This window comes from Pundamilia nyererei, unplaced genomic scaffold (assembly GCF_000239375.1).
Source record: "Pundamilia nyererei isolate P.nyererei 1_Seehausen unplaced genomic scaffold, PunNye1.0 scaffold00009, whole genome shotgun sequence".
In the NCBI taxonomy this organism is placed as follows: Eukaryota; Metazoa; Chordata; class Actinopteri; order Cichliformes; family Cichlidae; genus Pundamilia; species Pundamilia nyererei.
The window spans coordinates 770,679-788,475 of NW_005187410.1; the positions used below are offsets into that span (position 1 = coordinate 770,679).

At 38.1% G+C, this 17,797-nt stretch overlaps 1 protein-coding gene across 1 annotated transcript in view; it reads right to left on the bottom strand.

Moving 5' to 3' along the window:
- Positions 1-632: 632 nt before the first annotated feature.
- erbb4b (erb-b2 receptor tyrosine kinase 4b) overlaps positions 633-17,797 on the bottom strand; it is a 107,378-nt gene continuing 90,213 nt past the window's right edge. Inside the window, exons 19-26 of the mRNA XM_005723629.2 lie at positions 14,299-14,454; positions 12,444-12,519; positions 10,799-10,945; positions 9,003-9,100; positions 8,025-8,195; positions 2,689-2,938; positions 1,816-1,920; positions 633-1,583 (exon numbers count right to left, since the gene is read on the bottom strand). Of these exons, the coding sequence (XP_005723686.1) occupies positions 913-1,583; positions 1,816-1,920; positions 2,689-2,938; positions 8,025-8,195; positions 9,003-9,100; positions 10,799-10,945; positions 12,444-12,519; positions 14,299-14,454 (1,674 nt within the window). The 3' untranslated portion in view covers positions 633-912. The remainder of the gene's footprint in view (positions 1,584-1,815; positions 1,921-2,688; positions 2,939-8,024; positions 8,196-9,002; positions 9,101-10,798; positions 10,946-12,443; positions 12,520-14,298; positions 14,455-17,797) is intronic.

Below are 17,797 nucleotides of genomic sequence, written 5' to 3' on the forward strand. Positions count from 1 at the left end.
TGGCGGTATGTACCGCCCTGTTGGCCCGTTTTAGTGCTGTAACTCTGGCTGCCATTATCGACATTATCTTTTTCAAGTACAAGGTCTAATGTTGTTTCTCCTTCAGAACATATTTCAAGTGGCGGCAGACTTATCTGTCAGTGTGCATGTATGAAATAATGTGTGGTTATTGTAGGTGTATCAAGCCTACAGGCATGTTAACGTGTTTCAGGTATGATTTGAAATATGTGTGTGATAAATGTCTGAATTTCATTACTGGTGCAGTGAAACGTAAAAGTCAAAGCAGCATGACGGCAGGCATGCAGGCCACATCTGGGGTTTTCAGCATGACTGCAGGTTTGCTGGTAAGTCATGACACAACTCTATGTGCATGGACATTTGATTGACTGCACCCAAGCAATAGCAGTTGTGTGAATAGTACAATGTGTGCATCTAGCTGGATGGAAAATGTGCCAAAGGGACAGTGAACAATGATTTAAGGGTGTATAAAGAAAGACATGTAAGGTCATGGAAATAACCGTGCTGGGGCTAACCACAGTTTATTTTTTTCCTCCTCTTTTCATCTTTGATTCTGTTAATATTTTTTATGTGCAATTTTGATTCTAAAAAAACTGGACTTTTTCTTTTCCAGGACAGAATACACCACAAAGAGATGTCTGTGTTTGCTTTAGGGGCCAAGGACAAAGTAACAAAAGAGGCCGTTAGTGAATGTTGTTATAGTTTTGTCATAGAAAATGCAAAACCAGTGAGTGAGAATACAAGATTAGCAGACATGACAAAGAGAAGTGTTAAGGAAAGGTGAAAGAAGAACCCAGTTTGAGAAGAACAGCATGGAAACGTGAGGACTGTTTACTGTCCATTCATCCCCACCCATACCCCTCTATTCATCGCTAATGTGCTACAGGTGGGTCACTACACCACAGTGTTCCTCTGTCTGTATGGAGGGGGTGGCAATACATTGCCTGTTTTCATAGCAGCCTCTGACAAGTATTCCTGGTTTTCAGCCACAGCAGGGCGAATGCGTCCATTCTGGCGGTAGAAGAAGCGTGTGCTGCAGTCCTGCAGGTACTCAGGGTTGTGCAGTGAGGACTTGGGAGGGAGACTGTGCTGCCAGTATTCAGGATTGTCAAAAGTGGCTTTCTTGCCTTTCTTATCAAACATAATGGTGCCGCTGGTGATGCCTGAGTGCAGAGCGTGTCCTGAATGCCCCGAATGCAGGGTGTGTGATGGATACGATGGGTGGGGGAGGTGGCCAGGGGGTACCACATATCCAGTGGAGGAGATGGTGTGGCTTGATGTTGGTGGGTTGACTGTCTGCAGTACTGATTGTGCAACAGAGGATCCGGAGCCAGAGATGGAGACTGTGCCAGCCAATCCATTCTTGGCCCCAGTGTTGAGGAGGGTATTCAGGTACAGTGGCTCGTTGACATACTCATCATCACCATGAGTGGATTGACTTTTGGGGGCAGCAGTGGCTCCAGCCAAATGCAGAGTGTGGCAGCTAGCTCCATCAATCACTGTGTGGGCATCTCCATTCCTACGCCGTGTGACAAAGGGGTTTTCCTCTACAGGGATGAGATAATCTGGAAACAAAAAGGGGATATTAGCATTAGCTAAGGTCTCTACAGTACTGTTATTGAATGTTGTAAGTTATAGTGTACATATCAGATGCTTTCAAACCCTTAAAAGAACTGGGTACACATTTAATATGTTATTTTAGATAAGTACTGTATCACAACACAAACTATGTCATTTAGCTCATTTTATCCAAACATTTAGAAATTTGATGAAGACATTCAAAACTGTCAGAGTAACCTGAATTGCTCTTGTCTCTCATGGCATTGCCTTTTGCTCCTCGCTCTGATAAAAGACCAGTGGGATCGGCGCTGTAACGCTGTCCATTACTGTCCTCACCTCCGCCTTGCAAGAGGAAAGGAAGCAAGAGAGAGTTTTAAAGTATGCTACTATGAAAACCTTATGTCAAGATCCATATATATTTTCTAATAAACTCCGAGGCAGAGCTATAACTGTAGCCAAGTAACTTTAATTTGGGTGATTTAGGGATGACATCTTTATTTTTCATGGGCTGACCGTACAGTACATGGATTCCGATTAGTGCTCGAACGCAGCCATTACCAATATGTTACACTCATCTCTTTCACTTCTTACTTCTCCAATGAAGTGACATTATAGACACGCTTGCATTGTTAAACTCACTTTACCTACCCAAACAAATATTGGCAGCAAGCATAAAGGGAAAACGTAGAAAAGAATAACTTGAGTCACAATGTCAACAAATAATTCAGGACATTTTCTCTGTTCCGATCTCACCTATCTTGTCTACTGTGACATGACATTTTTGTCACTGTGTCACTGGCTATGGCATCACCTTGTGGTACATTCAGGCTCAGTGACTGAAAATAAAATTCGCGAATCCTCTCTTTACATATTATAATCAAACCAGATTTTAAAATAAATAAACTGTACCAAAGAATTCTTAGGATATGTCATTAAGTTTCAGTTTATTCATGTAGAGTTTGGTAATGTTTACAAAAACACAAAACATAATGACTCTATGCTTGATATTTGTTTACAATTTACTGGTATGAGCAACCCAAAGTATTTTTCAGAGTCCCTCAATTGAATTTAATCCCATGACCGCTGCTTTTGAATGTCATTCTACTTTACCTTGCACTGTGGTGAGAGTTGAGCCAGCCTCAAGGGTGCTTGACCTTGGGGATGCCTGTTTTCTCAGAGTGCCATTACAGCGGGGGTCATCCTGGCTACCACGGCCAAATCCACCAACTATTTTTCCTCCTGAGGCAAGTTCCTGTGGAGCGAGGCAGCTTCCAGTAACAGGGGGACCAGAGATCACTCTCGGCACGGCAGCCAGCATATCCTCCATGCTGAAACTGGGATCCTGACAGCCAAATTGGTTCTGTGTAGAAGTAAATGAGAGAAAGGGTTCAGTTAGGATAGTAGGAATGTGAGACTGAATTCAAAGAAAATCAGTTTACTAAGACAGATATACGATGAGAGATTAATGGCAAATTGTGTTTAAAATCTAAAATCTAATGTCAAAGTCAATGAACTTTAAGTTCATTACCTTCAAGGGGAAACTGTTTCTATTCCAATCTTTTGTCTACAAACTAGTTTGATTTTCTGGTGTGGTACAAGTACAAAAGCAAAAAAAAAAACAATATAAAAAGTACAACAAAAAAAGTAAGACAAAGACTATTGTAAAAGTGACAATTGAAGTACTTTGTACTATTGTCCATCTGCAATATTAAAATGTGACAGGCAGGGGAGACAAACAGCAGTGCCAAACAATGATATGGCAGCATGACTGCCAAGTACAATTAAAAGGATTTTAATTAAAAGGCTCCATGCAGCAAGTCTTTAAGTAGCCATATCAGATATGTCATGCTGTGTGCATTTGTGTCTACACTAATGACAAAAAAGGGCTTTTATGAACCTCAGCAAGTGCTTTACTCGGTTTATCTTTTCTCCCCCATATTTTCAGCAAGTTTTATTTTTTTTAAATTTTTTATTAACTTATCCTCAGGTTAATGCTGAGTCGTCTGTGATCTTACGGCAACAGTATATGGAATTTATTTCCCTTAAAGTGGACCTCTGGCTATTTACCTTATTTAATACTAAAAAATTGTTATAATAGTGGATGAAACATGGCTAAATTACCAGATAATGAGGTCAGCATATGATTAATAAACATTTTGAAAAATTTGGGATGCTGTGTAAAATGTAAATTAAAACAGAATGCAATGATCTGCATATCTCATGAACATATACTTTATTCAGAACCAAACCTGCATCAAATATTTAAACTGGAAAAACGTATCATTTTAAGAAAAATAAGTACAGGGCGATGTTTACAGGATCCCCTCGCTGTAAATTTCTGGGAACAGAAAATATAAGTTGCGGAACTTTTGGGGGAGGCATGCTGTCCCAATCTTTTTATCTCTCTCATATATATATACTACAGCTGTTCAACAGTCCTAGGTCTTCTTTGTGTTTGTATTTTTTGATTCACCACACGCCAAATGTTTTTAGCTGGTGAAAGCTCTGAACTACATACAGAACTGCATGCATACAAGCTGTTCCCTTTGTCCAAAGGATGTGGGTTCCATGTTTTCCAAAAGAATTTCAAATATTGATTTGCGTTCTGCCTTGTTTCAGTCCACCTTAAAAAAAGCTTTGATATGGCTTCTTTGCATGATAGAGCTTTTACCTGCATTTCTGAATAGCACAGCAAACTGTGTACACAGTCGTGAAAGTGTTTCTGAGCCATGGATGGATTTCTATGAGTCTGACCTATTTTTAATTTGCAGTGCATTAAGGGCACAAAGATCACAAGCATGATCCAATATCGATTTTCATTCTTGTCCCATGTGCACATGTCCACATCCAAGAGATTTCTCAAGATCCTTTTTATCCTTTTAATGATCTTATATACTGTAGATGAAAAATAATTCACCGTCTTTAACATTGTTCCTTCAAGAACATTATTATGAAATTGTTCCACAATTTTTAGATGCACTTTTTCCCCCCAGATTGATGAACCTGTGTCCACCTTTACTTCTAAGAAACTCTGCCTCCCTGAGATATTCTATTTATACATAATCATGTTATTGACCTGTAGTCAGTTAATTTAATTCATTGCAAAATGGTCCTCCAACTGTTTCTTTTTAATATTGCTCACTTTTCCAGCTTTTTATTCCCTCGTCTAAACGTTTTTGAGATGTTATTAATACTTTTCATAAAATAGCAAAAAGTCTCAGTTTAAACATTTGCCTTTTCTTTATCCTTCTGTAAATGAAATATGGTTTATGAGATTAGTAAATTATTGCAACTTTTTTCATTTAGATTTTATAAAGTGTCCCAACTTTTTCAGAATTGGGTTTGTATCTAAGATACAAATGGCTTCATACTCTAAATGCCCAGTTTCCAACAATTTCTTTTTTCTTTTGGGTCTATATGGTGTCACACAGAGACAGGTACATACTGATGGAGAGATCCATAATACGCTCATCACAGGCACACATCTCACCCAGTGAACCTTTTGTTTACCATACCCAAATCAGTAGAAATCTGCCTTAAAAGATCAGTGTCCTTAAAGCGGGAGAAGCTTAGATTCCTTTTTTCAGACAGATGGTGAATTGAGGAGTTCTATCAAAGTACATTGTAGCAGAAAATTATTTTGAACTATGGAAAATAATTTAGTGAAGTCCACAAATACAAATCTAAAGCAGGAAATGAGCATACTTCTTTACAAGCTTACTAAGTTATTCCAATAAAGTTTTTACTGAGTGCCCAGTTACTGATGACATCTGACTCTTGTCGCACAGTCATGTAAATCTTTTTTGTTTCCTTTTTTTTTGTTAACTTAGAGATCGGAGTAATGCAATTATTAGCAAATAGGAGCTTTAAACAAAACTGTGCCTACTGCTATATTTTGTCCAAACCTTTGCTTGAAATCTCAGGAACTTCAAAGGGCAGAATTGAGGGGCATTCTCATTTTCTGTATGCAACAGCATCGTTCTTTTTTCCTGATATATTACATGTGGAGTCTTCCCCAGTTTCTCATCTAGTGCTCTACATTATAAGCCAGAAGCAATTAGTTGAGGCCTTAGAGCTCATGCTGTTTTCTCATTACAGGTATGTAACTGCAGGTATATCTACTAAATTTCCCTCTTTCAATCCTCATTTATACCTATCACTCATCAAAAAATAAAAAACAAAATCAATCACTAACCTTAACACAAATATAAAACTGTGGAGTTTCTTTAAATCATATTCAAACACATGCACAGCTGTATTACTTTGTACCCTGAAGATGAACAGAGACTTAATCCAGTGTGAAGTAAAATATTAACTATTACTTGAAGAGTCAAGTAAACTGCCCCGTTCACCTTTTTATCAAAGCACAAGCTTTTGGCTAGGCTAAACATCTTCATCGCTTTAAACCAAATAGTTTTTAATCTTAGCATGCATTTTCATAATGACATTTCGGAGTATGGTGGCAATGTCTGTTTAAGTGAGTGCAGAACAAATTTCTTCCAGTTATGAGTCACAATAATAGAGTGAAATATGCCTGTATAAGTAAGTGTTTTAATAATCAAGCTCATTACAATAATCAACCTATTTGAAATTGAATGCAAATAACTTCATAATAATTTAAACTAAAAAGAAAGGCCCAGTAGTGGAAGAAAAGTATAGGCAATAGTAGGGAACAGCAGGGGGATTGTAAATATATATACAGATCAGGCAAATACATAATCATTCACTCTCTGAAATGCACTAAAACAGGTTTGAGACATGTCTCTCATTGGCATTCAGTGGGTATTTTTATTCTGACATAAACACAGGGGGATTATGGAATAGAAAATGTTTGAATTCTGGCTGTGTGACTGGTGCTGTGATAGATTTAAGTCCAAAGAGAGACTATGAACATTTGAACAGTCCAAGAACTGAGAAGATCTAGCTGTAAACTCCAATTCAGAAGAAGGCAATTACAACAGTTTCACAAAGGAGAAAGACGAAGGAAAACAGAAAGAGAAGTGGACAGCAAGAGACAGATGGGAGTGAACGCGAGAAAGCTGTGTGAGTGCAGTTTTAAGGCCTCAGTCTTTTGTGCTTGAACAGAATAGTCCTGCATTGCACTGAGAAAACCATTCCCATATCACTTTAGAATGCATCTAAATGATTTGAGTACTTTTGCTATATTGTCCCATTTTTCATCTTTCAACCAGCCACACTGCTACTATGCTTAGAAAGAACTGGTAATAAGAGATGGTAATCCAGAGACCATGTCAAATTAAAAGATAAGAAACAAATTTAATGAAAAAAGTAAAAGAAAAACACACAAATTAAAACTTAAGTTCATTAAAGAAGTAATAACAAAAATAATGAAAAAGGGTTGGGCCACCAGTCTTCCTTACAGTGTTAATGAAGGGATTCACTTGGAAAACACAAACTGGCTTACCTAGGTTATTGCAAGAGGTTTCGAACTTTATGACTTTACAGTTTATCATTTAATAGATTTAATCTTGTGTACAATGTTAATAAATTATTTAAAAATATTCCAGCTAAATATTTTTGTAGGAAAATCTGTGGACATCAACAACAGTACAGTGAACTGAAAACTACACTAAAATATTGGGTTAGATGTCTAGAATGTAAAAAACCATTATGACTAATGGCAGTTGGCACCTCCTATTACCACTGTTACTTCTAGTTTAAAATTCTGATAAAAACAGAGCAACAAGAACAAATTAATTGTTGAGTGAGTACATCAAAAACAGTTAAAATCAATAGCCCATCCAGCTTGACAATGACTACATTAGAAGGGCTAATGCAATCACATGTTCAACCAGCTGGCTAACCAGATCTGTCATCTTTTTAAAGCTCTATTTAGATATTTTACATAGACAAGAGCAAGTCATTTAAGAACTCTATTTGCTCTTATCACCACTGCCAGCTGGGTATACACAGAAGAAAATTAGTTGAACATTTTATGCACGCTTGATATTGTGAAGGGGTGTGAACCTACACCATAATCCATAGCCTTTTCTTAAGCCTATTGCACCATTGTGGTTCTGCCAGGGCCACTACAAAACCTAAAACTAATTATTAAGTGAAATCAACGCAGAACAAAGTCTGAAACAGGAGACAAACCGTGAGTTGTTGGCTGGCAAACTTGTGATTTACTTCACCACCACCACCACCCTTCTAGCCTCCAAATGTGGACTTAATCTCTCTTGTCACAGCACAGATGCCAGTGGCATCTGCCAGAATAGCAGTATTTGACATGCTAAGATGAAAACATGCTGTTAAGTCTAAGCTATTTTTAAAAATTCCTCCAAGTTTAAACAATCTATTTCTACCACAAAACACATTGTGCAGTCACATTGCATAATGATCCACCTTAATAACACAATGTAAGTGTATCTTCAGTATTTCTTCCACATATTGAACATTGTATTAGGGCGCTTGAAATAAAATACCTTGTTGGAGTCCATCCTTGTGCGGGGAGTGTATGCCAGTGGGGGGATGTTGAAGGAGTGGGGCACCAAGTACTCCTCAGCATCCATCAGGTCATCTAGTTCCTCCTCATCCAAGAGGCTCTGGAAGAACTTGCTGTCACTGGGGCTGGGGAGCTTCATGCGATCATCACCCTGAGTAAAGTTTGATTCAGTTCAATTCAGTTTTATTTATATAATGCTAAATCACAACAATGGCCTCAGTGCATTTTATATTGTAAGATACAAAGTCTACAATAAAACTGAGAAATCCCAACAATCCAAAAAAACAAAAAACAAAAACCCACTATTAGCAACAGTGGGATTGAAAAACTCCCTTTTAACAGGAAGAAACCTCCGGCAGAACCAAACTTCAGGGAGGGGCGGCCATCTGCTGTCACCAGTTGGAAGTGAGGGGAGGGAGAAAAACATTTATTGACGATAAAGCAACAAGTTAAGTCAGACTGTGGTTTGGGGCCTTGTCATTGGCAGATCCATCTGATACTTTTGAGAAAGGCTGATATGCAGAGAAACAAGAAAGGGAGGGTGGGGCACAGAAACCACAACAAATGTGTATAGGGTGGAAGTAGACATTAATAGATATATTATCAGACGGAGAGTGTTTGGAGTGAGGTCCAGCTTGTTATTCTGATAACACATTAGCTATTATTTTTAACACTTTTATAGCCTCTGCAGCTTATATTTCACTGAAGTTAATTTGAAAATATCAGAATAACAAGTGTGATAATGTCAGATTTGTTTCATGACTGTTTTACTTGTGTTACTTAGAGAAACCTTTTTTGAATGAGCACTTATTTTAACACAACATAAGCAAAATCCATGTTTTTTTTCTTTTACAAAGAAATGGGAAACAGAAAAACTCTCTATATGAAAAACTGACACAGTAACCGAAGACACACTATAAAGATAACATACATATTCCGATACCATCAATTTACCTACCTGGATGACCAGATATCTTTGGGGATCTCGAGCCATTCGAGTGAACTCGGCAGCCAGCTCCTTGAACTTGGGTCGACTGTCTGCATCAATCATCCAGCCTGAAAGGCATTTCTTTATTATATATTTAACAATATGATGTTCCAAATAAAAATAACGTGTGTGTGGGGTGGAGATGCCATCTATACATCTTATTGATGTGTATAACTTTCCCAGTCAACATTCAATTTGAGGCTTCATCTATCCCCATCAGGATTCTGTTTTTTGTTCCTGTGTAAATTTACTGTTACCCCATTTAACTATTAGGAACAATGTGTTGAGAAGGTGTCAGTGGAGATTTGGCAGTGCAGTTGAGTGGTCTTCCTACTTTGGTGTCAAGGGTAATGCCTCCATAGACTGAGGCTTTGGATTAAAGGCTACATAATAATGCACAATAATTAGACTTTGATATCATCTTTCAAGCATTATTTTTTGACATGCAACTATCTCTACAGAGTGAATAATTCATTGTGAACGGGTATTTATACGTAAAGTGATAAATTGAAATTATTCTGAACTTGAACTTATTTCCTGACTGGTCGATATGGTAGGTTAAATCTATCATGATGGTGGTTTCAATTGCACTCAAAGCAGCTCTGTATTACACCATTATGCTATTAAGTGGTGGTGATAGTGGAGTCTGGTGTGTTTGCTCGTGTATTGATGGGGCAGATGTGGTGGATTATCCCTGGGCCAACTGTGGTGGGAAGGTCTGGGTAACAAAAAACTGTAGCTAACCTGTGAAAGCTTGACATCAATCACATGACATGAAAACAGGCCATATTCCCCTACTTCTTAAGATTTTTGAAGATTTCATTTTTAAACCATTTTCCAGAATGCATTGTTTCATAATGATTAATTACATGAGTTTAAATTAAGTTCTCTTCTTTATTCAAATATAAATACTGTTTCATCGCTATAATGGCCATATGGAGCTATGTGCTCTTCTGCCAGTTTCCATGTGAACATGATGATATAATGCCAAAGCAATCATGTGGTCTGGCCTTGAGTACAGGCTGACTAGGTAAAGGATGGTTAAATGTGGCTTTAGATGTGAATACATAAATACATACACAAGCCATTTCAAATGTAAAATTGATTATCTTTTGTCTTGGTGCATAGCGTCTATTATTATTGCCAGTAAAGCAGAGGATAGTGAAATTAGTTAAAGCTTCAGAAGTACACTGAGCACATGAGCCTTTTCAGCATGTGCAGTGTTGCAGAAAGAAGTCAGATAAGAGGCAGGTGATAGTAACCTCTCCCTGCCGTGTCTGTGTCCACTTGCCAGATTGGCGCAGGTTGAGGGTGACCGTAAAAGCCAAGGTGACAGAAACGGCCAGAGGCTGAACCTTGGAGAGCAGTAGAGAAGGCTGAAGTGGTGCTGGCACCCAGTCTTTGTCCTGTCAGCAGTGGCCAGAGGGTATAGTGCCACCTGTGACCCCAGTGCCTGACAGTATAACAGCAGTGGCTGACCACTAAGGCCAACCTGTTCATGCTTAGCAGTCCTCTAAAATTTTATACAAGTATGATCAATTAAAAGAAAACAGGTGGGCTAAACTGTAGAACCGCAATCTACCGATTACCAAATGTTTTCTGAACATGTTTTCTATTCAAAACTAGCTAGCATGTTTCCTCATCGCTCTCAGTTTAACATGGTAGAAGCAGTAATTATTAATTCTGATTTATTTGATCTGTTGCATTTGATTTTAGTTTATTAAAGAGAGTTTCTGTTCTTCTGGTTACTTTGAGATTTTACTTACATTTGACCATGACCATGTAAACATCAATGGTGCAGATGGGTGGTTGAGGAAGACGCTCTCCCTTCTCTAACAGATCTGGGATATCTCTTGTAGAAATCCCATCATATGGCTTCCCTCCAAAGGTCATCAGCTCCCAAATGGTTACACCTGAAAGATGTAGGAGTAGTGATATATGAGCACAGAGGCAGACAGATTAAGTAAGGAGAGACAAAAAGATAATTACAAAAACAAGAACAAGTAGAAAGTTGAAAGCCCAAATTCACTAAGTAAGTGGAAATAGGAAAACAAAAATAAATGTTCCTTTTCTTTTAGAGTAAGGAAGCACAAGTGCACTTTGAAATCTTTTTCATTTAATGAAACAGACATTTGAAAAAGAGATGTCTTAAGAAAACAGTAAATGTTGTTTTACCAATAAGTCTCAGTCTCAAGCAAATTACATAAATAAATGACAGGAAAACATAGGCGTGACTCTGCTTTTAACCACCTTGCTACAGTGTCGCATTGTAAGCTATGGGTAAGATCTTTGTCAGACAGGTATGCAGAAATGACAAGGCTTGGATAAAAGCAACACCTTGTGCAAAGACTTATGATGTGACCAATAACAGTTTTATGCTTCCTTGTGCAAACTACACTCAAGTGTCCCCAAATTATTCCCTTATTCGCCGCAATTTTTTACAGATTGCAAAACCCACCAATCAGCCAGGTCTGGTCTGTTCTAATTAGCCACCAAGGAAAAAATCAACCATTCAAATGGTTCTTGATTCTTGTGAAACTAAAAAGATGAGTTAAAATAATGTTCAGGATTTTATTCATCACAATTTACTTCACATTACACTACATGTATATGAGTTCAAAGTAAAGTGTCCATCCACTGTCTATTCACCGTCTCTTGGCTGCTCTTAGCGTTTTAAATGGACAGGGAAGAGTCGGAGCCAAGCTCTCAGCAGGAGCGTGATCTCACCCTCTTTCCTCTCATGGTCCTTCTGTCCTCTCCCTCACAGCCTTGTACCTTCAATAGTTTTCTCCCACTACATGTATTTTGATGTAACTGTCTGTAAATAATGAATAAAACCAAGAATATGAAGATGGCCTTGAACACATTCTACCTCATGCACCCTTTTTCTATTCCCCTCTTTATTTCTTGTCACACACACAAGTCTTATTTTATTTTTTCCTTTGTCTGTAAATTCCTGCTAGACTGTCAGCGGTTGAGCAACTAAACTAGGCACACAGGTACACTTTAAAGGGCCTCGAATGCTCTTAGTGACATCTGATATTACGATGGCATCATGTTACCTAACAATCACCCACCACTGGCTAAAATAACCATTTGCAGTATTTATGTACCTAAAGCACCATACTAAAATATTCTATTGCTTAATTTCGGGACCGTAACATGTAATTTATATCTACAAAAGTTGAATTACACATCTGATACATTATGCTGCCATATGCTGCCTAGCAACTGACATTGTTGTTTCTAGTATATTGATGGCAACATGACAATAAAGTAGTAAGAAACAATAAAACTTTTTGCAAAACAGGTGATTCTATTTACATTTCATTGGATGAAGGTCAACCAGTGCCTTTGTTATCAATAAAATTATATAGAAAACTGTCATTGTTATATTCAAAGGACACTTACCATAACTCCAAACGTCACTCTGATGAGTGAACTTCCTGTAATGAATACACTCAAGGGCCATCCATTTGATGGGCATCTGTTAATAAAAGCAGAGATGTTAGTACCCTTATACTTAAGGAAAACTCTAATTTTCCATGTGTTTTTATACTAAATATCAGCTAGTTGGGTGTTGACAGTGATAATGGACCATTTTGGCAAAGATACATCAACAACACTGGTGATATGCAGCTTAACACTATAATTAGATATGAAATTCTATTTATTACAGCGATGGAAACCGAGAGGAAGGGCTATGGAAGATCAGAACTTGTCTTTCACTCAGCTGAGGGGAAAATACTACAGTGATCGTCACTGATATAAACCGTGTTGGAGACACTGGAAAGAGAGGAAGAGAGAGGGATGAAAAAGACTTTCTTGAGTAAAGAGGTTTTGAAAACAAAATACAAAAGCGGCAAAGGATAAACAAAGATTAGAAGAGGTCAGAACTCCGTGTAAGTACAGCCTCAAGGATATATTTGTTTACTATGTTTACAGGGTTTTGAAATCCCCAAAGGTAAATAACACGGTCCAGTAGAGCAGAATAGCATTTCACTCCAGTGAAACTGTCCTTTGTGATGGGCTAAGTTCTTCTTGTAGAATATGAAACCCTCATTAATGTTAATGTGTATCGCTGTCTTTTACAAAAAGTCAGCCGTAAGGTTCAAAATGGTTATTTATTAATATTGTATCTCCTAAACCAACACTTTATTCAACAAATAACTGAGGTAGATGGGCCCTTATTACAAGTTCAAGTGATCATACCGGACCAATTGCAAAAGTAACAAAAAGCACTAACATGATGGTTACTGCAGCCTGTACACACTCCAACATTCAAACTGCATTTTTCATTTAAATGTTAAGGAAAGAATTATAAAGCAGACGTTTTTGGCATATTTTAAATGTCTGGTTCAAATGCAAATGAAATTGAGATTTTTAAATGAAAGCTTTTGCATTATTCTCGTTCACTTTCCTGACAGTCAGAAGAGAAGAGACAGTCAGTCTATACAGAGCAGAAGCCAGCAGCAGATTAGTTTAGCTTAAATGCCTGATCTGGGTCTTTTTGAAGATAACACAATCAGGCAATCAGCACCTCAAAAACTCACTACATAGTAGCTATTTGAGCTTAAAAAAACCAAAACAAAGCAAAGTTTCGGATCCCTTTTAAAATGACTCTCCTTCCTAGCTGTCACCATCTCAAGTAACATTATCTTCACTTCACCTGCCTCTCCTCTCCTCCGCTAAGAGTGTGCCTGCTTTACTCTGCTCTGTGTGTGACACATATAGGGGAGCAGATGAAGAGCACAAAAGACACAAGGAAAATGTGAAACAAAGAGCAAAGGAGAGGAACAAACAAACAGTGGAGACTTCAGACCAAAGAAAAAAAAATAGCCCATATAAACAACACAAGTCTTCAACTTCATACATTCAAATGTTGCTAATGTTAGATCGACCTTATTCACAATCACAAGCTCTGATAACTTCAGCCCATTCAGCTATGAAAACATAGTTATTAATTTATGTTTTTTGAGGCTATAATTTCGTACACTGCACTTCCAAGGTGAACATGTTCAGCGGTGGCATTGATGGCTTGTTTTGCTCGCGAAACAGTCTTCTACGATTTAAAAACTCATTGTTCTCTCTAGAGCAAAAGAAGGCTTCCCAGCCAGGAAATTGTTTAATGTTTGCTTTCCATGGCAGTGAGTGGCAGTGATCATCAACTCAGATTCTCAGAAGGAAATTAAATGTCTATTTACCCCCCAAAATTAACCAAATTTCATTATTTGACAATGTTTCTAAAGGAGATGTCACGATTTACCTTTCCTCCATCAGCATTATATTCTTTTTCATTGACATCCAACAGGCGAGCCAGCCCAAAGTCAGTGATCTTGATGTGGTTGGGAGATTTGACCAGGACATTTCGGGCTGCCAAATCCCTGTGGACGAGCCTACGCTCCTCTAGATACATCATTCCCTGCAACACAACAGATGCACATAAAGACAATATTTCCCTCCAAGTTCATTTGCAACAACATACATGATACTGCTATCTATAAATCAAATGCATGCAAGTTAAGATCACCATATGTTGTCATCATTATCACTATCAAGTCAACGTTAGAATTTTTCTAATTATTTATATCAGCATCATTAAAATCACTTTGATATTTTTAGATTTATAATTCCCATCAATCAACAACTAGACTGTAGAAAAGCCCCCGTAACTGCCAAATGCTTGGCAATGCAATCAAAGGCAGTATCCATAAGCATGTTTTCAATTAAAACAGGACTCATAGGAGCAAGAATGTTGGAGTAAAACACTTCCATCTGTATATTTACTTAACAATTAGGAAACCAACCCTGTGCTCTGTCTTTACAACTGATATGCTTTAGAAAAAAACCCAACAAAACAAACTCTCAAAACATTTTACTGTTGCAGTTTTAGGTTAATAGGTTAATATTTTAAATCCCAATTTTAATGTCACTGGGATTTTTTCCCCATTTTCTTTCAGCAAAAAGTACAAGTGCTTAATAAAAACAAAACAAAAAAACAATTACAAGAAAACAAAAAAACATCATTACCGTGTGTAGAGAGGCACGTGTGCACAAACATGTGCACCGGTAAAGAGGATATCAGAATTTGCATCATTACAAAAGCAGAAAGGCAACCTCAGCGTGAAGCAAAATGCCAGCCATGTCCTAAAGCTACAATATAATATCTCCATAAAGCTGTGTAAAGGCTTTTCACTTTCTACACCTTGTGCAGCACATCTTGAGCCTACACTGCCTATTGTGCATCACTGCTAGAGTGGACTTGAAGAGACAGAAAAATAGGGGAAAACTATTTCAAATTGGACAAGCAATAATGTAAGCCACTTTGTTTGAAGTGGTGAGAAGACAGAGAAAACGAGGCCTTATTTGAAGCCATAACAAATTGGATTTAGCTGGAATGGGCTGGAATGAAACGAGAAGTAGGAGCAGGAGGAGAGTAGAGGGATGGAGATAGGTGGGGTTGAGCTACACCAGTCTAAGAGGTGAGATAACATTCATACAGTTGTAAGGCTATGATCACACTGCCTCGTTTGGCTTAATCTCAGGAGCGAACAGGTGCTTTTAGCATACCTGCACATATACATACAAACCCATATGCACCTGTAGACATGAATATGACATAATATTGCTTTCATAAGACGCTGACATAATAAATCATTCTCATGAGCAGATAATTCTATTACAGTACATGTCCATCCAGCTATTCACTGCAGCGCAGTACAGGAACAAGTTCAATAACTGCATATGTGGGACTATATCACCATGCACCTACATCTGCCCTTAAAATTAAGGGCAGGAGGTGAAGTTATTTCACTTCATGAAAAGTATAATGATTTGTGCCAATCAAAAAAAATCACATAAATTGCTGTGGAGACTGAGATTCATAACTGTTGTAGGTAGCACCTCAATGAAGTAATCAAACATATCATACATAAACATACTATTACAGTACAACAGAGTGCATTCTTTGTTTTGGCTATTATATCAGAATGAATCAGTATCTCTCAGATTTGCATGGTCAGATTGTACAAATGAGTGCTTATTTATGAGCTTTAGCGTTAATGACTTTTACTACTGGCTCTAAGCTCAACAAGCACTTGTAAGGCAAATTTAAGCTCTGCTCTTATAGCCAGTGCTGCCAGTTTGGGAATATGTTAGGAGATTAATGTGCCCAATCGCTGAGACTGTGACTAATGGAAACTATGCAACTCGAGCAATGTACTTGTATTTAAACTTTTTTCTTATAAAACATACGGCATGACTAATGTGCAGGTTTTTGCTATTTACATGAGCAATCTAATGATGTCTGATTCCACTCTGTGCCAGAGCTAAAAAAAAATTACAGTAACAATGAGGATCCATGAGCTGATATGTTATGATGTACCATATGCTCAAAAGCAGAATTTACATTAAAAGCAGAAACGGGGGATGATACACTAAGGGGATGATTATTAAATTTCAAACATGCCAACGTGTGATTTTCAGTGTCTATGAGAGTGTCTATTTTTTTCCCCACAGTGTTGTGCCAACTTTTGCAAGCATACCTTGCCCAAAATGCTGCAGAAGGGGTAGAATTGAAAATGGACAAAGGCCAAGCTGGTCATTGCCCATGGCTCATCGAGTCTGTGTGTATGTCAATGTATACACTGCCAGGTTTCTGACAGATTCTTATTTGTACATAAATCGCACCCAGTAATCTCCTCAATTTTCGAGACAATTAAGCAGCGGAGAGAGAATGGATGGTTTGGCAACCCATGAATTTTAATTTGCCAGCACGATGAGATTGAGAGGGGGAGGTGATGGTGTGTGTGCAGAGTGGGAAGTGGCTGCAGACGTGCGTAAGGAACAAACTTTTTTTTTCTTTTTCTACTCGGTTGCTCTCATTTACTGGCCTCCCATGTGGACATGATGAGAACAACTCACTGCCAGAGGTTTTGTAATTGCAGCAAACCTGGATGAGACAGCCAGGCTGCTGCCAGTAGTGGAAGCTGTATTTCAGGTAAGCTTGCCACCAGAGAAAATCCACAGGGTTCAGACAGACTCTGTTATGATCGCACCTCCAGACGAGAGGTGCTTTCCAATCAGTAGGGATAAGACCTATGCCCTAAACCTTGCACACTGAGATTTTACATGGCAAAGCAAGCCAGGGAGAAAAATCTCTAGAATACCTAGAAGCGGAACAGTCTTCAAATGCCCCCATCAGAATTTTAGGAAATATAAGTATAACAAAACAACAACAACAACAAAACCCATTCATACCATGTAACTCTCACATTAAACAGGTTTTATTTACATATAATAAAATAGCATCACTGTAATCTACACTAACTCAGCCATCCTTATTAAACTTTCTGATGGGAAGAATGTTTGTTTAAAAAAAGCTGCAAAGAAGATCTAATTTATAGAAGGGAAGGTGAAAAGGACATAAGTAGATACTACAGGTATACAATCTATACAGGTGCTAAACCATCCTCATGGCAGTGAAGAAAATCGCTACTCTCTCGGAAAATATTCTGATATCCTGCCATGGTTATTTGGGCCTATTTCAGAGAGGCCTGCAAACAAAACCCAAGTGGAAGGCATTGTCCTTAGATGTGTTTTGTGAAGACAGATTTGGCAGCGAGTGGCAAAGGGCTGGAGATTAAATCAATAGGAGGAGAGCGAAGAGAGGTGGTGCCCATTTTTCACTGACTGGCACTTCCCACTGTTGTTTATTCTGGCAAGATACACACACACACACACACACACACACACACACACACACA